Source organism: Trachinotus anak, unplaced genomic scaffold (assembly GCF_046630095.1).
Source record: "Trachinotus anak isolate AG129_WGS33_773 ecotype Australia unplaced genomic scaffold, CSIRO_AGI_Tana_v1 ptg000005l, whole genome shotgun sequence".
Lineage (NCBI taxonomy): Eukaryota > Metazoa > Chordata > Actinopteri > Carangiformes > Carangidae > Trachinotus > Trachinotus anak.
The window spans coordinates 21,659,210-21,683,989 of NW_027273856.1; the positions used below are offsets into that span (position 1 = coordinate 21,659,210).

A 24,780-nucleotide genomic window follows, 5' to 3' on the forward strand; every position below is an offset into this window, starting at 1 on the left:
GAATCAATTATCAAAAAAACTGATCAGTAATTAAAATCATCCTTAGTTGCCATATAAATACCACAAGTTTGTGGGACTAAAAGTTTTTCTCTATGTGGCTCTGGTCAGTAAAACAGAGTCAAAGACCCTTCCCTGCTTTACGGCTTAATCTCTAAAAATATATTTCCCCCCTTGTTTCCTTTCCTCTCCCCATTGTTTGTTGTGCTTTTCTTGCCCATTCTCTCGTCTGCTCCTTCTCTTTACTCACCTCCCGTCCTCTGCCTTAGCCCCTTCCTTCCCATCTGCACCAGAAGCCTGGAAGTTGTAGTTCGACTAATTTACACCATAATGCTCCCTACAGTGATATACTGTCACATACTACCAGTGCAAATAAACATCATGTTGAACTCTGACATAGAGTCAGTTCTCCCACTGATGGTCTCCTCTCCTCTCCTCTCCTCTCCTCTCTCCTCTGTAGAAGGAGGATGGGACCGTGAACAGAGACTTTAAGAAGACAAAGACGAGAGAGCAAGTCACTGCGGCCTTTCAAGACTTTGTTAAAGGAAATAAGGACATACTGGTGAGTGTGTTTGTAGTTAACTATGTGTGTGTGTGTGTGTGTGTGTGTGTGTGTGTGTGTGTGTGTGTGTGTGTGTGTGTGTGCGCATGTCAATGGCCTTGACCACTGTATAGGACAGAAAAGCAGTTGAGGAATGTCATTTTGTTGAACTGTTCTGTGCTGTATTAACAGCCCCATGGGAAACAAACAAACACACACACACACACACACACGTGTACATACAGTAGATGCACACATACACAACGTGAGCTTAAGCTTCCTGGGCCTTGGGAACTCCCTGGGCCTCTACACACACACCCACAGATGCACGCTGTTAAAATTTGAAACCATTCATGAGCATTGTATCTTTTATTGGAAATGATTGATGGCATTATCTAAGATAAATGCATCAAGACAAGCATTAGGTTTTTGAAATTTGCCCAACATCCATCTTTTAATTTAAAAAAATGCTATTAAAGGCTCACTGGTCTGAGAATATGAAATCAAATGGTTTTGGTTTAGATTGGAGTTTCTAGTTGATCCATTCAGCAGCCCTGTTCCAATAAAGCCACACAAAACTGCCTCCAGCTGAAGTGGGCAGAACTTGGAGAGCAAAATAAAACTAAGTCTTGTGTATCTTTTTTTTTTCCAGAACGGTTATCTAACCAGGCTGAAGGAAATCAGAGACACGCTGGAGATCTCCCCATTCTTCAAAACCCATGAGGTAAAAACACACGTCCAGTGATGGGAACAGTGTTGCACTCCTGCTCATGTTAGTGCACAACCAACTTAATACATTTAGCCTGATCTTTCCTGTATGAACTTAATTTATTTGTATTTGTCTAATATTATGTAGAAAAATGTGAGAGAAATTAATTCTGTAAAAAAAAGTCACTGTGTGGGTTTTGACAGATAAAAGGTTGTCTTTTTTCTGCACTGGCTATTTGTGATATTTTGATGAAAATATCTTGTCTAGTAACATGTCAGTCACTAATTCCTTATGTGGACTGGGCTCAGTTTAATATATGAGACTTTACATGTTCTCTAGAGTCTGGAGACGAACTAGTTCAAACTGCATGAAGCACATACTTTTACTTTGGTTCTGTTTGGCCTCATTAGATCCACATTGTAATTCATTGATTTATTAATTAAGTATAATTCGATGACAGTAACTCATGCAGGCAAACACACCAGTGCACGTACTGTGTGTACCCAGATATGACAGGTCTTGTCATGGAAACAGCCCAGACCACACATGCATGCACACATTCAGTTTCATACTCACACAAATACACAAACATACCATTAGAGATAAACGTAAGCTGATGTGACAAAACAGGAAGTGAGATAATGTTTTTAAAAGACGCACATTAACATATAGCATTAAGCATTCACTTTTAGTGATTAGTTCCTGTTTTGGTATTCATCCCCTCTTCTCTCTGTCTCTGCAGGTGATTGGCAGCTCCTTGTTATTCGTTCATGACAGTAAGGGACGGGCCAAGGTCTGGATGATTGACTTTGGGAAAACCACGCCTCTTCCTGACGGGGAGGAACTAACCCACCGAGCATCATGGTTAGAGGGCAACAGAGAAGATGGCTACCTTTTTGGACTTGACAGTTTGGTGGACATCATTTCATCCATGGTGAACTCTGAGACTTAAAATTGGAGGAAAAAATCCAAGTAAACATTTGGACTCACAACAACTACTTCCACTCATTCATCCTTTCTCTGGGGAACACATTGGACTTCCTAACAGACACACACAGTTCACAGACAATTGTCCTCATATTGGTTAACACATCATCCCATAACAATGCACGGCCGAGTCACTGACGGACGCGGTCTCTTTATTCATATCCAGCAGAGATTCAAGATCTTTTTCTTCCCCATTCATAGCCTTCTTGTGTTGTCCTTAGCTCTTCAACAGGACTTTTTCACAGCAGACATTTTAATGCAGAAACATATGTGATGCTAATAACATTTCCAACGTTCAGTTCCTTTAATCCACGAGGCAGCATGCACAATATCAGTAATGTTGTTAGTTCCACCTGTGCTTTTTCTCTCATGACAAAATGTCTGCTGTGAAAAATGTGTATTTTTTTGCATTATACACACAACACAACATTTTAATAAGAAATTATCCATTTAAGAAGCTGTAGGATAAGGGTAGGAATATTGTGTATTTTTATTATTGTGAACAAATCCCATGAATCTCTTCATACTTTTAGACTTGCCCAGGCTTTCTATGGCCCTCAGCTCCAAGTGTATTTGTTCCTATTGAGAATATTTTTTTAATGTGTCACAAATACATTCTTTTCTTTTAAAAAGAGGCTAAATTATTTCCCTAAAACATCTGGACATTGCAGATTTTAGCAAACATTACTCAAGCAGTAGGAAATTGTTTATTTGCTGGCGACAATTTTCAGCTGGTTTTCTGGTGCGTATTTATGGCAGCAGGACAGTGTATGTGAGATCAACTTAATATTGTTCATCATAATGAGGACCATATCACACAATGCACCACTGTGGCACTTTGATGTGTTTTAGTAGAAGAGCGCTGACAATACAGACTATAGTTGTTAGTGGCCTCAATTGTTGGTTTTGGTTTTTTCATGGGATTTGTTGATAATATAAAAAAATATAGAATGTCACCAGACTGCAGAGTCACCCTGTGCAAATTGAAAAATTGTGGCTTTGGCACCCCCAAGTGGTAGAATCAAAAAAGACACTGTTGATGTCTCATTTTGAAAGACAAACAATTATGCTGCTGTCGTAATTTAAGAGATGCTTCAATTCCATAAAAATAGTGGTTCTAAAATTGCACAGGGTCAAAAGTCCTTTTGACCTTTAATGCCAATCATTTAGGATCCATTAATATGAAATAACTGCCTTGTTCCCAGCTCCTTTTTATATCTGTTAGACTCAAACTTCATTAAGATGCATCATCGTTGAATCAGAGTTAAATTTTGTTTATTTTTTAGCAGAGCTGAACTCTTTTTTTTTTTTAATTTTATTTTTGACCACAACTTCAGCACATTGCCAATTTCTTTGAAGAAAAACAGCACTTAATTACATGTACACTGTTAGAGACTGTACAGTTGAGTGTGTTTTTACTCACAACATAATTTTAGGTTTGTTTTCAAGTGGAAAACAAAACTAGTGTCTTATCTCCTTTTTATCGTGTTTTAACCAGTCGCACTCAAAGCCACAGAGTTTAGATACTGTAGGTTGGTCATTGATATTATCGTGTTCGCTCCACAATAATCTGGCAATAACTGGCAATTGGGTGGAGCTAAGTCATACATCTGTAGTAGTTACTGTTTGTTATGGAGGGCATTGTTTCATATGTAACATATTTTCAGCCAACATGGCATCCATAGTAATTTTGTGGCCAAACACTTATTACCCTTCTCACACTTTGTTGGGATTGTTCACAATGTACAGTAAGATTTATTATGTTAGATGTAGTTTTTTATTGTAACATTATTTTAGTCAAACCCTGTGGAACACTTACAGCCATGAACAATCTTATTTAAGCTATACAGTGCCTTGACATTACAAAGCCAAGTCAGACAACTGAAAATATGTTTGTACTTATTATTGTTATGATGGATTTCTCTCCTAGTCTTAACTGCAGGTTCCTGTGCTTGGTCTTATATGGGTGCATGTTTATTATCCTCTTAACATTTGGGCTTAATTTGTAGTTCATTCTGTTTTTATTTATAACATTATATTATGTTTTGTTTTTTTTTAGTTAATGGGATACTGTGAGATTTTGTATTCTGGACTGTTATGTTGTTTTGTCTTCAAGCATGTGTTACAGTATGAGTGAAAGTCAAACTATGAGGCAGGTCGCTGACATTGTGGACAACCCATGTTCAAACCATTGGATATGGCTATAGAAAAGATTGATGATGTACAGATATTGATACACATTTAAAGGGGAAGGCAAAGAGTCATTTAGAAACTGGTGAGAAAGAAAAATGTCTCATAATGTAACAGGTTCTTGATGAACAATAAAACACTTGACAGTAGACGTTTGCAGTGACAGTAGACGGAGACAGAGACTTATTGTAATTCCGTGCAGCACCTTCTCGAAGAAATACTTCAACATTTTGGGAAAAATGCGGTCTTGTCAAGAGTTTGATTGTGAAAGAGACATACAGCCTTTGTGTCTGTATGCTAAATATGAAGCATCTGCTAGCAGAAAGATCTAAAGATCACTAAAAGTACTGATTAGCAGATTTTGTTACCTTTGAACAGAACCAGGCTAGCAGTTTCCCCCTGCTTCCAGTCTTTGTGCTAAGCTAAGCTAACCAGCTGCTGATTGTGATGAAGAGAGAAGACAGTATCGGCCTTCTTATCTAACTCACAGGAAGAAAGCCAACAAGCGTATTTCCCAAAATGTCTAGAGACCAACCATGCTAGCTATTGCTTATGCTCCCCAATGTGCACTTAGGGTTGTTTCTTGGTAGTTATCATGTTGTTCTGGATTTGCTGGTTTGTGTATTTATTTGGATTGTCCTTTAAAAAGTGTGTTTTTGGTGAGCAAAAAGTCCTGCTTCCATGTGTGATTTCTGTTAAATCTGGGATCAATCAATCTGTCTATCTATCTATCTATCTATCTATCTATCTATCTATCTTGGGGGAAAGCGTTTGAACAGGCATCATAACTGACACGTCTCAGAGTGTGTAATTCACCCATAGGACCCAGCCTCTTGTGAACTGACCTGAGAAAGCCCTCACTGACCCCATGCTGCTTCATGGCCACATTAATCGCTGTGTTTGCATGTGGGTTATTTGCCATTCAAATCACACCTGTCCACGGCAGCAGCATCCGGAGCTGGTGGAAAAGAAAGGTTTTGATTCAGGGCCGGAGAAGTTGTGAACAGAGAAACAGAGCAGAGACAGGATTTGTTTGCGAGGGCTGGGGGTGAAGGCGACCCTTCTGGGGTCTTTTTGAACACACAGTTGGATGTTTATTGTTCATAATCTGTGGCCACTCATTGCTCCTTCTGCGCACCTTTGTCATTGTAGTATATACCAGGAAATCTTTGTTGAAATGATCATTTCTTACACTTGTAATGATTCAAATGGCCTGCACATAATACTCGTTGCATTTGCTAAATCCCCATATGACAAGAGTCTTAGTATGCTTGGGCCTTACAGCAGCCATTTTTTCTTGCTTTATTAGACTTTATATCCCTGATGTGAAGACTGTGACAGACCCAAAGTGTCCTTGAGCAAAGCTATAACCTTGTTTACTTAACACAGTATAAGTTTGGGCTGTGTGGATATGTGGCACATTCTGCTGTCACTTTACTGAGACTCAAAAAGTCAGTCAGGACCCAAATTTGCATAATAACAAGGTTTTAAAAGAAGCTTTTAATAGTTTTAGAGATGGCTCTTGACTTGTAAGTATGTATATTTATTGCAGTTGGGCTTTATTTTTTGAACATTTATACATTTTATTACAATTTCTGCTTCATTTTAAAGCATTGTAACTATTCAGTTTGATATTTCCATTTAATCGTCCGATCACAACATTGGACTGAAAAATAATAATCAAACGCGGAAGTCTTGAAGCGCTGTCCGCCCAACAACAGCAGGTGGCAGCAGAGGCCAGTTTCACCGTCCAGGTACATTTTATTGTCTGTCATCTGCGTGGTGCTTGTGTTTTATCTCGTCAATCATTGCCACTGTTTGTTGGCAACGCGTGCCTTATAGAAGTGACATTTATTATCAACAACATTAGGTCAAGCTTTGCACACACAAACCTGCACTTTTGCCGTGCGTGATGGACCAATCAGAAGCCGCGTTTCAGACCTTACCTCCTGTCAACACACGACGAGGACCAATGAGAGCAGAGGATGGACTGGAAAAAAAACAAAAACAAAAAAAACAGGACCAGAGCCGTGTATAACTGGAGCTGAGCAGACAGCATCGCGCATGCGTGTGGTTAGAGATAAGATGTTCCAACAACTTATACGAAGTGAAATGAGGTCAGATTAAAGTAGAAAGAGACGTAATGATTGCAGAGGGGGAAACTGGTGATAGAAAATGAATTTGCAGTAGAAAATAGTAGAGCACACACAGGGCTGGTGATCATGTGCACATGGCTGTGAGCGGGTTGCGTCAATGCGCGGCTCTGGCTGCGGAGTGAAGCTGGTAAATAAGGTCTGACCTCACGGTGGAGAGGGAGATAAACTGGATTAAGGAGGAGGAGGACCGACCGACGAGCAGCCCGCAGCCCCCGTCCCTCCTGTGCCCTGTGAAGGAAGGAGAGAGCCCCGGGAAACCTGATGTTATATTTCTACTGAATAAAGTTTCATCGGGCTGACTCCCCCGCTGCGTTTGACTCGACCTCGTCCTCCAGAGCTGCAGAAACGAGCTGCTGGTGAGTATCACGCATTAGCCGATAAGTATGATTGGAAAAGTAGTATTTATCTGCGCCAGTTCCAATTTAATCCCAACAACAACAACAACAACAACAACAACAAGCCAAATCCTCCGCCGCGTGCTGACGTGCCCGACGTCAATGGCTGCTTTGTCACCAGTGTAGCGACTTAAAACTTTAAAAAAAAAAAACCCAAAAACTGTTCATTAAACCCGCTCTCTCTCGTTTAGTGCGGCTGTGATGTTCAGATTATATAACTTCAAGGTAACAACGTGGTGCGGGTTTGCTCGTGGCCACACGCCCATCAGGAAGTGAACAATCACAGGCTTTAAATGTTGTGAGTCTGGGGGATTTCTGTTGCAGAGGACCCACAGGGGGGGGGGGGGGGGGGGGGGGTCACACTGTGAAGCTGCACTGCAGGTGTGTCAGAGGGGCCTCCATGCTGTCATTCAGATGACCTGTGTTTACTTCAGTCTCATGTCCCCTGGGAAACTGGTGGTTTGCCCTGCCTCATAAATGATTATCAAATGCTCACCTTCATCTTAATAGTTAGATTTCAGTCTTCACTTTTTTAAAAGTCTCAAATATTGATATCAGCCTCAGAAATCCTCCTGTGTTGATCAGGCAGGGAACTGATAAAGGTTTGTTTTCATACTGCTGATACAGTTTTTGTAAACAAATTGAAGGCATCTTATTTGTTTTTGTCCCTAAATGCTCACAAGCAGAAATTGCAATTAATATGGGAGAGAGGATCAGAGGGCCGCCTACCCCCTGTATGCTGTATCCATACCTTAAACGTTACAGCACACATTGTGGTTTTACTACAGGTTTTATCACAAGAACTGCTTTTGATTGGCTCATTTATTCAACTCAAGCTCAGACTCCCTCTTGTTTTGTGGTGTTGCAGGAAACATGGTTTTAGTCACGTTTCCCCTGTGAGAGGTGGTGACGCTGCTACTGTGGTAACTCACCACTGCACCGTAATTGGGGAAGCATTTTCCACTTTTGCCGCAGGATCAGTAAAAGGGCAGTGACAGGAAGATGTCAGTAAGCCATGAGGTGTACCGAACACACTCGGGCTTTGCCACTCGGCTATTTTCATAGAAGTGAGTCAACAGCTTGTGCAGAGACAGCCACAGAGCCGAGACAACAGCTGAGGCTTAGGTGTGTCTGTGTGTGTACACACACCATACAATACCATGTGTAATTACAGTCAGTGTGCGTTCACACATACCTTGCAGTGACCTCTCACCCACTGGAAATCAAATCTGACATTTTTAGTTATCTCTCCTCTCTTGTCTGGTTACATAAAGTTTTTATGTAGATTAGCTGCTCTCATCTGTTTCTAATGGTGAAATTTTCATAACAAATACAGATGAGGAAAGAGGCTTGTTTGCACCTAGAGAGGCTATACACCCACACTGACAAATGGGAAGTTGCTCAATAGATTTTGGCAATACATAGAAACTTCTTCCAAATGGTAACAGATTTTGCAAGTATAATGAATTCATCAAGTTTTGGCAGATCTGAATCTTAGTGCAGAAATGCACGTTGCTACGCAAGACATTTTACATGCATGCATTCTGCAGCTCTGCGCTCAGACTCAAATTAGCAGATTTCATTTATTTGCTTCACTACAAACTTTCTATCTAAATTCCCATCTTAGCAGAAGATCTTGCATAGTGCTGCGATAATTGGCATGACAAGATTGTATAGGTACAAAAATGAAGTATGAAGCAAGCCAAGTACCAAGACCATACAATATAATCTGTATGTCTGCAATTCTATCTACAAATAACTCAAATAATACAAAATAAAATGCAATTTAATGCTATTAAATAAATTGCCGATACAGTGTCAAAAAGCAGTGAAAAAAATGCCCATCCCAACTTCCCACACCTCACGCTGACGTCTTCAAATGTCTTGATATGTTCACGAGTCCAAAACTCAAGGATACTGTGTTTACTATCATGTGTCACAAATACATCAGTAACCCTTTCATTTAAGAAGCTTGATCCAAACAATTATTTTTCACTGTTTCACTTGAAAATGATTCAAATGATCGGTCAATTAATCAACTAATGTTTTCAGCTTTATTATATTTTAGCCTTTCTTTTGCCATACACACTGAGTCAGTGTATGTAATGGTTCTAAATAATCCATTTCCACAAGTATTTTTTTTCTTGTTTGTTCTTTGTGTCTCAAAGTATTCCCACCTCTGGTCTTCAGTCCACTGTGTAAAAATACAGAGTGGCCCGGAAGGAGGATGGATGGATGGATGATCCACTTACTGACTCAGTTTGTGCTTGTGTGCTGCAGTGCACACACACATTTCCCTTACCGCTCTGACTCTTTCAGCAATGCCTTTTTCCATTGGCCCAGGTCCCTGCTTTGCTGATTTGAAGCATGTTGTCATCCACAAAACAGCACAGCAACAAACGCACACAGACACCAGGTTTTAAGAGGAATGCAGTGTGGGCTGTATTATTTATATAAGAGTCACAGAGATAAGAGGAGTGAACTGAGCTTGTATTTGTTATGACCTTGAGATATCGACACGAGCATGACCACATCACAGTTTAGGCTAAGTGTGTGGTAATGTGCCAAGTGTTTTAGCTTGTCATATCTGTGGATGGATACACTACACTGATCCCTGGAAAGATATGGTGTAATATTTTTAGACGGGCCTAAACAATCTCACAGGCCTATCACCGACAGAGTGGGAAAGTGTGACGGCAAACCTTGTACATGAACCAACCCCGTGCACAGAAGTAGCTGGAACAGGCAACAGCTCTCAGACTCCTCCCTATTGGTTTCCAGTGACATTTTCAGATCCAGTCCTGGACCGCTTGCACATATCTCCACAGCAGACATGCATGCGCAGCATTCCCTTCTCCTTTCTTGTGCGCGTGTGCATGAACACCGGGAATGGAGGTCACCAGTATTTTTAGACAAAGTATTAAAGTTATCTCAAGATGTGACAGCTGTGTGTGTGTGTGTGTGTGTGTGTGTGTGTGTGTGTGTGTGTGTGTGTGTGTGTGTGTGTGTGTGTGTGTGTGTGTGTGTGTGTGTGTCTGCAAGTGTGCCTGAGCAGGACAGCGTGTGTTGACGACAGGTGTTATTTTTATTTATTTGCCTTCTTGTCCTTCTGAATGTCTTTGTCCCTGTCTCTGAGTTCCTGTCCTCTTTCCTGACAGGTTGATGTAACACATTCAGATATTGGACTTCTCCTTTTGTCTGTCTCTTTATTGGCAGTCAACCGTTTGTACCTCTCATTGCTACCAGGCCTACTAAGTATGGATGAAGATACAGCATAACTAATGTTGACCTGGTATATCTCTGTATGTCTTCTCTTTTTCCTCACTCTCTTGTCCCACTTTGTGTCTCTGTCTTCAGTCCATCATGGCAGGTGACATGATGTTACTGATGCGAGGTTTGGCTAAGCTGAGCCAGGCGGTTGTAGAGACCCAGGCCAGTACCCTGCGCAGTGGGACAGGTATGTTTAACATTTGTATTTCCCTCCAAAATTTTAAAAGTACTCTGACACATTGTCGTATGAACAGAAACGTTTCAGACATTGTCTTGGCGCTAGCCTTAACTGCCTCAAAATAACTTTCAGCTAGCTTCCTTGCTTGCTCAAATGTTGACAGGCTAGCTTGTGATTAGCTTTACATATTGTTTTACTAGTAACATTAGCAAGCTAATGTTAGCATGTTAATACAACTAAAAGGCTTTGTTGCAATGAACTATTAACTTTTGAAAACGAGCGGTAACTGCATTAAAACCAGCAGGTTAGCTAGCCTGCTAATTCCAGTTTTAATACACTTATTTGTGGCTAGCTTTACCCACTTGGGTGAAATGTTAGCAAAAAATGCTAGCAAGCTACAGTTTGGTCTGAAGACGCGATAGTGCTGTTTCTATATTAGAGCCTTCTGTACAAATAAAATACAGTGAATTAAAACAGTACATTGCATTGTACATTAGGGATTAGATAAACTTTGTCACACTGTTAATGAACAGAACTGGTAATACAACATTTGCCTCACATTATGGGAATTTCCTAGTAGATGGCAAGCTAGTTCAAACCAAGTCTGACTTTTCATATATTTTTATTGCCAGTCAAATTTGGGCTAAATCACTGATGAGTTTCTTGTACTGTGTGGTTATAATTCTCAGTGGATCTTAGAGCTAATGAAGCTATAAATTGTCTTCTTTGATATTTGTAACCCAGGAGTCCCAGGCGTTGGCGCTGCTGTCCAGAGCGTGCAGTCGGCTGCAGAGCAAGGTCTCTCAGCGGCCATGATGAAGATGCAGGTGTGTGGCTGTGTGTATGTATAAATACTGCTCAGTGCGTTGGCCCCATAATACCTTTTAAAAAGTTTTCTGTTATTAATAAAAAATGTATATTGCATTAACTGAGTAAGAGAGTGCTGTGAGTATGTTTTTAATTGTGTAAAAGTGCATATGTATGTATATCTGTCTTTATAGGAGCTGTCTGGCCAGCAGCAAACTTCTTCAGAGTCAGAATTTGATTTTCCTCAGGATGACAGTACGTTCACAACTTCAGAGTTCAAGGGGGAAGGTGTAGACTTTACAGGGGATCACTCAGGAGGTAGTGCTGATGCAGAAGGCCATTACAACGCAGCAGCTGGGGCAAGCCATGTCAGTGGGAAAAAGTCTCTGTTTGAGGGATACAAAGATCCCAGCAAACAGTTTAGTGGAGACGCCAGATCTTACCACCAAGATGCCAGGTATTAACAGTTTCTTATTCACTTACAATTTACGGTACACAAGTTTTTACTGCTGTTTGGAGGATGAAAGTAATTGCTTCTGTTTCGCCTGTGGCAGACATTTCATTAGGCACCATCATCTCTACAACCACTGTCTGAACAGGCATGTGTGGGGACAGCATCAGGTCACTCAGATGAGGAGCTACCATCAGGACCCGTCCACAGTTGGAGGGCTGACGGCCGAAGACATTGAGAAAGCAAGACAGAGCAAGAGGGCTGAGACCAAACCACACAAACAAATGGTGATATTTATTCCTCAGTTCCTATTCCTAAACACAAATACATACAGACAGTGATGTAAACACTTCCCATATACACTTTGACAATTTACTAGAAAAGTATTTTTACTGTTCTTTCTTCTTCAGTTGAGTGAGAGAGCCAGAGAGAGGAAGGTGCCTGTGACTCGGCTTGGCAGACTGGCAAACTTTGGAGGTACAGTAAAAAAAAGTCTTTGTTACTGTGGCTGAATCTTCTCTGATTCACTGGCTGTTTGTCTTTGGATACACTGTATAATCAGTTTAATAAAGCACTGTGATCATAATCCTCATTCTAGTATAGTGCAGAACCTACCCATAATTTAATATATGTGAATAGAGAACACCTATTTTTTTTAGATAATCTAAACAAGAGAACATCAAACCTTATGTGGTTTCTCTCTGGTTAGTTACACAACACAAAGTAAAAAAAACTATTAATGCTATGATAGTTTCTACAGTCCCTGGAAACTTCTTAACCTTTTTAATCTTTAGTCTAACTGTAGCCACCCTGCAATCCCCTGGCAGGAGGTGTTATCATGTGACCTTCTCAAGGGCTGTAGAGTGATAAACTTCAAAACAATACCACTGAATACACATATGTAGAGTCATTTAAGTCCAAACCAAAAAAAATACACAGTTAGGGGGAGAAAAAGACAGACAAAGAGAAAAAGAGAAACACACAACACACAGGAATATAACTAACATGAGTGTTTGTCAGGTGTTATACCCGAGAGCTACAGTTAAAAAAAAACAATATAAATGAGGTCAAGCTTATCCAGCGGTTATTAATGGACTTGTTCTCTTGTTCAGATAAAAACACACCTTTGTAGTCAGCGACAGGCTGGCAGAGCGAGACACCAACACACAGAGACAGAGCACAGCAGCATTTTATACATGGTTGTGTTAAAATCAGCTGGACTCTTTTTCTGTGTTTTTGTGTTTGTGTGTGCTTGTACTGCAGATTGTTTTGTGTTCTGTTTAAACATGTTGGACACTCAGCCTTTTAGCTGTGACGCACTGTATTTAAACATAAATTTCTGCTAATATGATATAAAAGTAAGTCTAAAAATCTGAAATTTAGTGATTGAAATACACAATTAAAGCCAAATGGTAATAAAACCAAAGTTGCAGCAGATGAAGCCATTATCTTTTAGGTTAATATGATGCTTGCCAAAATGCCATACTGTCCATGCCTAGCATTTTGTTATTATTTTTGGTTTGATTTATGAGTCTGTCAGCACTGAAAAATGCCGGATGTAATGTTGGCAGATAAAGGCAGGTACAGAAACAAGACTCTTCTCGCCTCCAAGTCCTATCTAGGCAGGAAATTTTCTCAGCTATTAGCTTATTAAAGGCTAAAATGTTCACATAGGTATGGTGAAAAGCTCAGAACTAGCCTCAGATGTAGTTCCACATGGCAGATCAGAGTTCATAGATCATCAGCTTGTAGCTCCATTACAGACGGATGATGGATATTTGAACAGGTGGTAAAAAGTTGGACAGAGACACTATAAGCTCAGAGTGAAGGAGGATATAAACTGTGTACAAAACAGAGTCTCAGATAAGTCAGACTGGACTGCCAACACAAATACATGCAGCAGAATTTAGCCTCAGTTCACCAGCTGTTATACAGGTTACAAAGAGACGCAAGGCAGGCAGAGCTGAGTTGATTCAGCATGTTGACAGTGGTAACATGTAGAAGGTGTTGAAAAGGGGAGGGGAGGTGGTGGCCTCGGTCTGCCCTTCACTGTCCTGCAAGGTCTATTGACAAGTCATACAAGTGAGTCTTTTTTTTACATCTGGTCCTGTTTGATTCATAGTTGAGGCGCAGATACAGAACGAAGGTTTTAGGCCATGAAGGTTGGAAACAAGCAGGAAAGTGATTCATAAATCTTTTGGCATGTTTTCTGACACCACTGATTACAGCTACATTCCTTAGATGACATCTTGCAATGCATTTCAGTTCTTTCAAAGGCTTTTCTGAGGTTTGTTGGGAACCAGGAGTACATCTTTCAGTTTTTCAGGTTTTCATATTAAAAAAAAAAAAAAAAAAAAGGAACAGGAATCATCTTGTTAGGCTTTTAGTGCAGATGTAGTGCATAGCAGATATTCTGCAAACACACAGCTATGTTAAATGATGGACAGACACTTGTGCTTGTTCTGAAAAGATTTCTGTCACTGAGAGAAACGCCGCAGAAAATGCTGATCTGTTTGGCTGGGAGTTGCACACATTGAGATCATACAGATATAGTCGCACAGGGACATGATGCTGGTTCATCTGCCTCTGCTGTGCATTTGCGTTTCAGTTTTAAATTTATTACTTCTGCATACACAAGGTTACACACGTGTTTGCAGTGCAAAGCTGCACATGCGTTTCCTCTGAACGCCAGGGGCACCTCGTCGCTGCTGCTTGGCCAACCTGTCTCCAACAATAGAGTTCATGACATGTTTTGTCTTGATTTGTCCATCCACTATTACATCTCAGATTTGTTGCTGCAGAGGCTGCTGCCTAACTGATTATGTAATGCTGAGTTATGTAAGGTGGAGGCTAAGCTTGGAGGAACTCGCTCACAAACAGTCCCCAACTCGTGCAGTCTTGTTTTTCTTTTCATTATCTGCCAAAATAAGCCCTGAACATTTCAGAGGATTAAGCATTTCTGCAGCTTAATTTTTATATGATTAGATGATGGATATAACTTCCATGGACACTGTTACAGCTCTGTCGTTGCACACTGCTGAGTCATCAAAGTGCTTATCTGCTTATGATGTTGTGTTGCATATGTTTATTTTTGTGCATCACTGGTGAAGTATAGTAAAGCTGCCTGTTGATGCACTGATTATTAAAAGGATGGTTTAACAGCCGCTACATGACTTTTCTGACTCTCACACTATGGCTGTGTGTATTTTGTCTATATGATGCACAACTTCAGTTTGTGTAACTAACTTACAGCATTTTATATTGTGTTACACACTGGTCCACTCTAACTGTGTTTTTGTTCTGTCTGTGTGTTTCCACCAGGTCTAGCTGTAGGGTTGGGTATTGGAGCTCTGGCAGAAGTTGCCAAGAAGACAATGAGACACAGTGGTGAATCAGGTAACACACAAACAGGCACACACTGACTCACACAGTGAATCTCACAGAGAAGAAACGTATTCAAACAGCAATGTTTTCTTTTGCTTTATTAGTGATATATAAAGCTTTATTATTGATATATTATATTGTAATACACTGATATTCAGATTTTCAGTCAGTATTGAATCATATATGGCCAGTTTCATCACCGTCGTGCTCAGAGTAAAATTGCTTTCACTGAATTTATTGTAATATGGATTTGTATAACATATTTAAGTTCTGACAATGTCATTATCAAGGCCTTGTATGATAGTTTTGTGCCTGTAAAAACAGGCATTGTATGTCTGTTTCTGTTTATCTTTGGCTCATTGTAAGAACATACTGAGGTTTTGTAACTGCCTTCCTGTTATAAAAAGTGATTTGTTTTCAGTACTGTCCTTCATGCATGTTCTTATGTGCCACAGACCTTTTGAATGTCAACAGAGCACACATTAAAAATAAATAAATAAAATGCAGTTATTTTATTTCCCACACCATCTCACCACTGCAGGGCACACGTACCTGCTCTGCACCATGACCCTGCAAATCCTAAAACATAGCTAAGCTGAAACAGAGCATACGGGGCGTAAATCTGTGGCATTTGTGCATCTGTCTGAGTTCTTCTTTGTGTGTGTGTGTGTGTGTGTGTGTGTGTGTGTGTGTGTGTGTGTGTGTGTGTGTGTGTGTGTGTGTGTGTGTGTGTGTGTGTGTGTGTGTGTGTGTGTGTGTGTGTGTGTGTGTGTGTGTGTGTGTGTGTGTGTGTGTGTGTTAATCCCAGTAGGGACACCCTGAACCCAAATCTATCTAAAGCCTCTGAAGGCAGCTTCAGACAAACTAAAACACACTACCTGATGACCTACTGACACATATACACACAGACACACACCTCTACTGAAGCATATATGCAAACATGTGCACATATTGTGTATAAACCTGAATCTAAAACTACTGATAGTGTTTTTGTTTTTAATGCCAAGACTTCACCTGTACATAAAACAACAAACGTTAAATAGTTAATTAAGACCTGTAGAGAGAGAAGGACTGGCTGGTGTTAAAGCTGCCGTTGTATCTCCTGTTTCTGTTTTGACCAAATTTGTCTCTGGTTTGTGCTGCTGCAGGTGAAAATAAGAAATCAGTTCTGGACTCCAGCCCCTTCCTGTCCGAGGCAAACGCTGAACGCATCGTCAGAACCCTCTGCAAAGTCAGAGGAGCTGCATTAAAACTGGGACAGATGCTCAGCATTCAAGGTGGGTGACAAACACATACATTCACAGGTAGAGATATAAAGAAGCAAGTCAGTGTGTGGTAGAATAAAAAGGAGAGAGGATGGATGACAGAGGGGAGAAAAATAGAAGAGAAGAATAAAGGGAGGGTTCCCTCACAGTGTGGTTTGACTCTGTGTGTCCCCTGATGTGATGGTGAAAAGGTTTTCACACATCCATTTTTACACACCTGCTGAATCTCTTAGTTTGATTTTGTGCAGCAGCAGATTTGAAATGCACACCATCTGCTGAGGAGACTAAGAAATGTACACACAGTTGCTGTTTCTACCACATATGGAGGCAACAGATCTCTGTCCATATATAGGAAGTATACTAATCCTGTAATTCAAGGTAAAATTAAAGCAACAGAAACCCTGGATCTCGGCCACTGCCAGCAAAGAAAGCTGGCACAGACATCTGGCTGTTGTTAAACAGTGATTGCCAAGAGTCCACTTTAGGTCAACTTCTCTCTGCCAGTATGTAAACTAATGCTTGTTTGTCTTAATGCTTATAAGGCTGATAATACAAGAGTGGAAGGCCAACGGCAGTAAACCACCTGGCACAGAGTTAGTCCAAACCGGCTCGGATTACAGCTGTAAACACATCATTAATTTTGTTTGTTGTTGTTGCCTCCACTGCCTGACATTGGCTGGTGACCTTTGTCCTTTGGCATCCATGTACTGAGTTCTGAATATATGTTAGTGAAAACTTAACACAGACATTACAGCGTAGTAGATGTAATAAACCACAAAAAGAGGGAAAAGGAGATCGGCTGCCTGGTGTTTGCTAATCAGGCTTCGGCACAGATGATCAACCTTGTGTGCAGGTATGTGGTTAGACCAGGCACAGCTTTACTGTATCTCTGAAGTGGTGACAAATTGATCTTAAATTGTGGATGAAGACACACACACAACCTCACTGCTCTTCCCAAGGAGAATTAAAAAGGTTGAAATTGACTCATAGAGACTCAAGACTGAAATTATAGCCTGACTGACTGGAGTCGAGTCAACCTGGAGGATAAAAATCATTGCAGTGGTCTTTACACACTGCTGACATTTATGTGTCATGGTAGGAATGTAGTTGCCAGATGATTGTGCATCCAACCATTGTAGCCTTTAACACTGGTCCAAAATAGTGTCAACCTTTACGGATCTGAGACTATTTTAAAACTGACAATACATTTTGCAACACTGATTCCTCAAGTTAGTGTCAGCCAAAATCAATCTTAATAGCTGCCAGACAGTATTAGCTTTTAATGTGATTGTAATTAAACCTCTGATTTTAATAATTTCAATCGACTTAAAACTCTGACTTAAATTGGCGGAGTCTGGTTTAATCCAGCAAAGCTGTGTAATGATGTTTTGCGTTGGAAAATGTACTCAAGCAATATAATTGGTGAGAGAACTATAACTATATAGTGTAACTATACAGCTGGTTGCTATATGAGCTCTTAAATGATTGGATACTTGCATTACCGTCAAAGTTGATTAGGTATGGATTGTTGTATGTATGTACTAACTGTGAAGCTGTGTGCCTGTTTAGTGTGTACATTATGTAATGTATGGCAGGTGCGTTTTTACAGACATCTAGTTTCTCACCTCTGTGCTCTAGTCCACCATACCTGGAGTTTTGTACCGATAGTTTACTTGTACAGCTGCATTTCTCAGCCTTTGGAAACACATCAAATTCAGATTTGTAGGAAAATCTGTCAGCATGCACCTCCACTCCCGCATTTCTGTCCAGTTTAAACAAACCCAGGTGTGTCTCTGTGTTTCAGATGATGCATTCATCAACCCTCAGCTTGCCAAGATCTTTGAGCGAGTAAGACAGAGTGCTGACTTCATGCCAATCAAACAAATGACAGTAAGGGTCTTTTCTTTTTTTTTCTTTTACCTGGCCATCACATTGTTTTAGCTGATGATATAACAATTATAAGACAATCAAGATAATCTACCTCTGGTAGTGTTACATTATCATCATTAAGACATCGGTAAATTCACTTTTAACTCCACCTTTGGAAAAAATAAAAGTGGAACCTGTAAATTTCACTAAATATGGACCATTTCAACAACAATATATTGACCTGATGACAAACTGTGGGAATAACAACTATTGGTGTCTGTCTACAGAAAGCGTTGAATAGTGACCTGGGTCATAACTGGAGAGACAAGCTGGAATCATTTGAGGAGCGTCCGTTTGCAGCAGCATCCATCGGCCAAGTTCACTTGGCACGGATGAAGGACGGCAGGGAGGTGGCCATGAAAATACAGGTAGGCTGTGAACGTGTGTGTGTACACAGCACATTCCTGTGTTATTAAGATAAACACTGGCACTGGAGACTTTGTATTTGTTTCTCTCAAGCACTCATACATAGAGAAACCATAGATAATCTGATCTCCCTGGTGTGTTTACAGATTTGTTTACAGATCAGAGCAGAGTCAGTATAAAAAAAATGTAAAAATCAGATGCAAGTGTTTTCTTACTGAGAAACATCTGAGCTAAAGTTACTTTATTCTTTGCAGTATTTAGGGATTATCTGTCTTATTTCTGTCTTAATTGTTTAAAATAAAAGCTATGAATGATAACTGATAACGACACCAAGGACAGTGTTTATTTCCCCTAATGTTATGATCAAATTCAAATCAATCATTTGTTTCTCTTTGTTTGTCATCAGTACCCCGGTGTGGCCCAGAGTATCAACAGTGATGTCAACAACCTGATGACGGTGCTGAATATGAGCAATGCCCTGCCTGAAGGTGCACACTCAGAGGAATTTACAGATGCATGCCAGCACAGGCATATTCATCTTCTTCATACACAGACCCCATAATTTGCACAACTGCTCTCAACTTTACTTTGCTTGTTTCTCCTCATTCATTCATTTCTAGTCTGTTGGTTTTTCTATCCATTTTTGTCCATCTCCTTGTACTTTCCTCCATCTTCTTCCACCTCTAATTTACTGTTTATAGAATTGCTTAGACCTGTAGTAGCTTGTCTCACATTTTCTCCCCTTTTGTTTGTATCTTTGTTCCTCCCTAGGTCTGTTTCCAGAGCATCTGATAGATGTAATGAGAAGAGAACTAGCACTGGAGTGCGACTATATAAGAGAGGCGCAGTGTGCAAAGAAATTCAGGTATTGTGTAGCAAATGTCTGAGTCTATCTATGTTACAGTCTAAAAGGTTCATTCACACACCTTTTTCTTTTCTACATCCTACCTGTATACAGGAACTATATGCAGGGCTAACTGCAATGAGGAACTACATAGAATCCAGGTCTAACTGCACTTTAGGACTCCTGACTGTAGTTGCAGGGCTCAGTGTATTCAAGAACTTCCTTAAATCCAGGGCTACATTCTAGAACTCTAAGTGTACGATCAGTGGTTACTGCATTCTAGAACTCCAACTGTAATGTACTGCTCCAACTGCTTTGTTAATTCCAGGGCTGCGTTCTAGAACTCTTACGTGTATGTGCTCTGTTAGCTGCAGTATATTCTAGAACACTGACTGCCGGACACACCGAACAAATGTTTGAACTGTACTCTGGTTTGTGTCCTTGTTAAAACTTGAAACTTGGCTTGGTATGACTGTGAGGTCTCCCTGTGTCTCTCTCACAGAACACAGTACTGAGACTTGTGTTACACTCAGATTACATACACAAAGATAGGTTCATATCTACAAAGCTATAGTTAGCTATTCTAAATTTTCATCTCTTTGATTCAAGGTCAGATCGACTACAACTGCCAAACAGCTATACTTAGATTTAATACTCTATATGGATTGCCTACCTACTTAACCTGTGTGTATGTGTTCTTCTATCCATTCATTTCTGACACAGAGAGCTCCTGAAGGACCATCCATTCTTTTATGTACCAGAGGTGATAGAGGAGCTGAGCAGCAGCCATGTCCTGACCACAGAGCTTGTCCCTGGGTTTCCCCTGGACCAAGCTGAGAGCCTCACACAGGAGCTGAAGAATGAGGTACAGCAGTCACCGGGCAGATGGAGGGGTCAATAGATTTTTAGCTGACTAATGGGGAACAACACATTAGTTGATGTGTTCTGACTTATAAATAGATAAGTAGCTGAATGGGTCTCTGGTGGCAGAGAAAGGAACTGCTTCTGCCTCCACCTGTTTCCCTTTTTCTCCCCTCCCCTCTCCTTGCATTTCCTCCCACAAATCCCTGCTTTCTACAGCTATTTACATTTCTCTCCCTTAGCTGACCTCAGTGCAGTGAACTTCATGGCCAAGACACCTCAAGTGTTGACAGAAAAATGACTATAATGTGTAATTTGGTTTAGTAGTGAATATTTCTATCTTTGTTTCTGCCTCAGATCTGTCAGAACATCTTGACTTTGTGCCTCAGAGAGCTGTTTGAGTTCAGATACATGCAGACCGACCCAAACTGGTCCAACTTCTTCTATGATCCACAGACACACAGGGTGAGTCAGTTTACAGTTAATAATGACGATATGGCAGTTACAGTTTGAAAATAATGAAAATAAGTGATCATCAGATTGTGTTTCTCTAGGTGGCGCTGTTAGACTTTGGAGCCACGAGAGGATTTGATCAGAGCTTCACAGATGTCTACATAGAGGTGAGACCAGTCAGCCTCATGTTGTGTGCGTTTTTTATGTGGCTGCACAAAATGTAACATTATCTGTATGATACAAACAAATAGTTGAGCTACTAACTGTGGAAGTGTTACGTCACAAACTACAGCACATGTTTACTCACCATCATTTTGATATTTTTAATGAGGATTAATATAATGTTTATTCAAAAAGTATTTCATAGACTAGATCGTGTTCTTTATCAACATAAAGCTTCGCCAGCTGTTAACACACTCGTCACATCTTCACTGCTTTTGTTTGTGTTTTGATTGTTGCGGAGTCACTCGTGCACTCACATGTGCTGCAGTGAATCATCACTTATGAAAAGCTTGCTCACATAAACTTCACTTGAAATCACAATTTGTGGAGAATATGTATAACTAATTTCTGGATAAGGAATTAAAATGCAGTGTAAATGTCTTACAGATTGGAGACGGAGATAAGGTGACAGTAGTAACATTTGTGACCCGTTTGTGATTGTAGGTAATCCGTTCAGCTGCCGAGGGCGACAGTGAAGGAGTCCTGAAGAAATCTATAGAGATGAAATTCCTAACTGGATATGAGTCCAAGGTAATTATCTCTTTATCTGTCTGTCTGCCTGCTTTACATCAGAAACCACTGACTGTGAATTTTCTCATTGATGTACTTAAGGAAATAGAAAAAAAGACTTAGGACACTGCTGTTAATAAACATCTGTTTATTTGCTGTGGCTTTTTTTCATTTGTTTAAACACTAAATACCAGTGAAAATCAGAGGCAGTCATAGTCAGGGGAAATGGGACAAAGAGGTGACAAAAACTGAGAGAAAAAACCATCACAGGCTGAAGTAATAGAAGCAAAAACAGCTGAGGGGAAGATGTTGATTTAGAAGCTGTTTGATCCTCTAAAAGGCTCAGCGGTCTAACGCTCAAATTGACTCTAAACATGTTTGTTTGGTCGTAAGAGCGTGACCAAATTCATGTGTGAGGCTCTTCCTCTGGGGCACATATCCCTTTATGATTTAGAAAAGTGACACCAGTAAATACACAGGATAAGCTGTGACTGAATGCTCTGTGTTTTTTAAACTCCCTGCGTCCAGGCAATGGTGAACGCCCATGTGGATGCTGTGATGATTCTGGGTGAGGCCTTCGCCTCCACAGAGACCTTCGACTTCGGTTCTCAGTCCACCACCGAAAGAATCCACAACCTCATCCCCGTGATGCTCAAACACCGTCTTACCCCGCCTCCAGAGGAAACGTACTCATTGCACCGCAAGATGGGCGGCTCGTTCCTTATCTGCTCCCGGCTGAATGCAAAGCTGCATTGTAAGGATATGTTCCAAGCAGCGTATAACAAGTACTGGGAAGGCCGCACACCGCCGTCTCACTCAGCCTAAGCCAGTCTCAAGTGTCAGGTGTTTTGATGGGCTGGTCCTGGGGCCAACGGCAAGGTGCCCGTCGACGGTAAGGTCAGGGTGAGAAGATGCAGAACTGCTGAGGGGAGGCCATGTTACCCGCCCTTAACTGGTGACTGAGCACCAGCTTATCTAAACCATTTTGGGGAGCCAACCACATGAGGTTTTGAAAGGCGCTACATATTTACAGCCACCATTTCTCAAAGTGAAAGGGAGCAGCAACATGGCATCTGGAGTGCTTTAAGGCCAAACTCTTACCTTTATATGGCCCTGAGAGGACAGACTGAAAAGAGGTGGATGGATGGAGAGAGAGAAAGGACCTCGTTTAGGTGTAAACTGTTGGAATTTTCTCTCCTCATGTCAAGATGATTCTCGTATTTTTTGTTTGTTTGTTTTGTATTGCTGTGTTTTGTTTGGAAAATCACACCAAGTGTCTAAGTGTTTGCCATCAGCCAGAAATGTCATGGGTGGTAACATCGATTGTATCAAGTTAGAAGACTGAACCTGTCTTGTAATTCAGTCACAAAACAATAGTGTTAATACAGTATATGGGTAGTTCGAGTCACAGTGTTGACCAGGACCAACTTGTCTGGCTCACAAATATTTCTTTGTTATTTTTCAAGGACGTTTGATTAGATTGTCTGGATGTGAATAATTCAGGCTTTAGACTAAATTTAGATGGCAAAGTAAAAGATGCAGGCTTGATACAAACAAAATAGTTTAGAAACAAATTCAGATTCAGTGTTCGATTAAAGATGTTGCCAAGTGATCAAGTTCGAGCAAATTTAGGTATCTGCAGAAAATGTGACAAAGCGGAATTTGCCACATTTACACACACAAAGGTGACTTGACTCATGCATAGATTATGTAGTATACAGTATACAGTGTGTCGCCATCCAGATTCACAATACTGAATGATGCTCTTCATCTAATTTCAGCTGCTATTTAGAGCTTTTAGCTTCTTAGGTTTTGTGGGCATACCATAGATTAAAACTGTTGGTCTGTTTCAAACGACGTCCAGGAACTGTATGTTTTAATGAACCTCTGGTTAAGGCATGACTCAGTTTGTGTCTTGGGATTAAAGTCTGCAGAGCTCCTGCTTAGAAAAAAAACATGTAGAAATGAACCCACATGGATCTATGTTGCTCTCTCTGAGATGAGGCCCATATCAACGCTTCCCCTGTGCTTTGTCATGAATATAAATGAAGAGGGATGGAAGAAGCTCATCCTGATATTGCACAAGCCTGACTCACCTTGGTTCAAAGTCAGTAATCTCTCCACGCTTCTCAGGTGTGAAATCCTCCATCACCTGGTTGGTGTGTGACTGAAAACTCTCTCTACTCTGGTGTGAAGATGGAAAAAAGGAATCCAAAAAAAAAACAAACAAAAAAAAAAAAACAAGGTGCCTGTAGTTTCCAGTGGAAAGTTTTTAACTAGAAATCTCTATATTTCATATCAAGAAAAGATGGTTTAAATTTTCTAATCAAATGCATTCTTAACTGAAAGTTGTGATAAAGAGATTCTATGAAAAGAGTAAATGTTTGATCTACTGAAGTGGCTCTGAGTGGTTTTTGTGTGTGTATACTTTCGGTCCATTTAAGGTCTGTACCTCTTCAGAGAAACATCAAATAGTGTGTCAGTGCTTGAAAAAATGTAGATCTCAATGTATATGTAATTCAGGGAGTTCAGGGGGGGGGGGGGGGGGAGACGGTGAAAATACAGTAGACAGAGAGAGAGTTTGTCTTCCTTATTTAGCAATGTCTTGGCCAGTGGTGGAGGAACTGGCAGAGAGCCTGGGAAATGAGCACGTACACACACAAATACACATGCATACACTTAGACATCTGGGCAAATGAATCATGCCAGTACTCATGCACAGGAGATCCAGTGGGTAAGGCCGTGTACATGTAGACAGACACGTAGAAACACCTTTCCTCTATGAGTCTATATCCTTATGATACTTTTGATCCTTGCTGGGAAAATCCACACAAACTTCCTCTCTCTGCGGCCACCCAGTACTGAACTCACAGCCTGTTGTAATTCACCTCAGTGTCCAGCACATGGTGCTGTTGTGTTTTCACACAGTCATCAGGTCATGTTGACTGGTGCTCCCGCAGACCCTGAAATACTGACACCATCCCAATAAAAGAAAGACACACAACCAGCCAGAAGCCAAGCAAATGATTATATGACACTCATACTCAGTGTAATTTCTGCTTTATTACACAATATCCTGTAAGCAGAGGAGGGAGAAATTAGAGTAAAAGATGATTATACAATGCAACGATGGTTATTGGATGCATCTTTTGGCTGACAAACTAATATCCTAAAGCATTTATTACGTATATTTTATACTACAAGGATTAAATAGACGAATTAAATACATTTTCTAAAGCTGTGGTCTAGAAACCACATTTCACTC

The 24,780-nt window shown here is 40.6% G+C and overlaps 2 protein-coding genes across 3 annotated transcripts in view; both read left to right on the forward strand.

The window, feature by feature from the left end:
* Nucleotides 1-5,094, forward strand: part of itpkb (inositol-trisphosphate 3-kinase B) — a 28,868-nt gene extending 23,774 nt beyond the window's left edge. For both annotated transcript variants that reach the window (XM_071478935.1, XM_071478936.1), the window contains exons 10-12: nt 458-559; nt 1,191-1,262; nt 1,990-5,094. In XM_071478935.1, coding sequence (XP_071335036.1) covers nt 458-559; nt 1,191-1,262; nt 1,990-2,199 — 384 coding nt within the window. In that variant the 3' untranslated portion in view covers nt 2,200-5,094. The remainder of the gene's footprint in view (nt 1-457; nt 560-1,190; nt 1,263-1,989) is intronic.
* A 1,359-nt stretch (nt 5,095-6,453) lies between these two features.
* Nucleotides 6,454-23,908, forward strand: LOC139621944 (atypical kinase COQ8A, mitochondrial-like). The gene is made up of 17 exons (XM_071478937.1): nt 6,454-6,936; nt 10,333-10,432; nt 11,168-11,250; nt 11,425-11,687; nt 11,785-11,968; nt 12,092-12,158; nt 15,003-15,077; nt 16,214-16,342; nt 18,135-18,220; nt 18,487-18,627; nt 19,032-19,113; nt 19,397-19,490; nt 20,193-20,334; nt 20,688-20,795; nt 20,885-20,950; nt 21,450-21,536; nt 22,044-23,908. Exons 2-17 carry the CDS (start codon nt 10,339-10,341, stop codon nt 22,338-22,340), a joined length of 1,998 nt encoding a protein of 665 aa, XP_071335038.1. The 5' UTR covers nt 6,454-6,936; nt 10,333-10,338; the 3' UTR covers nt 22,341-23,908.
* Nucleotides 23,909-24,780: the final 872 nt, after the last annotated feature.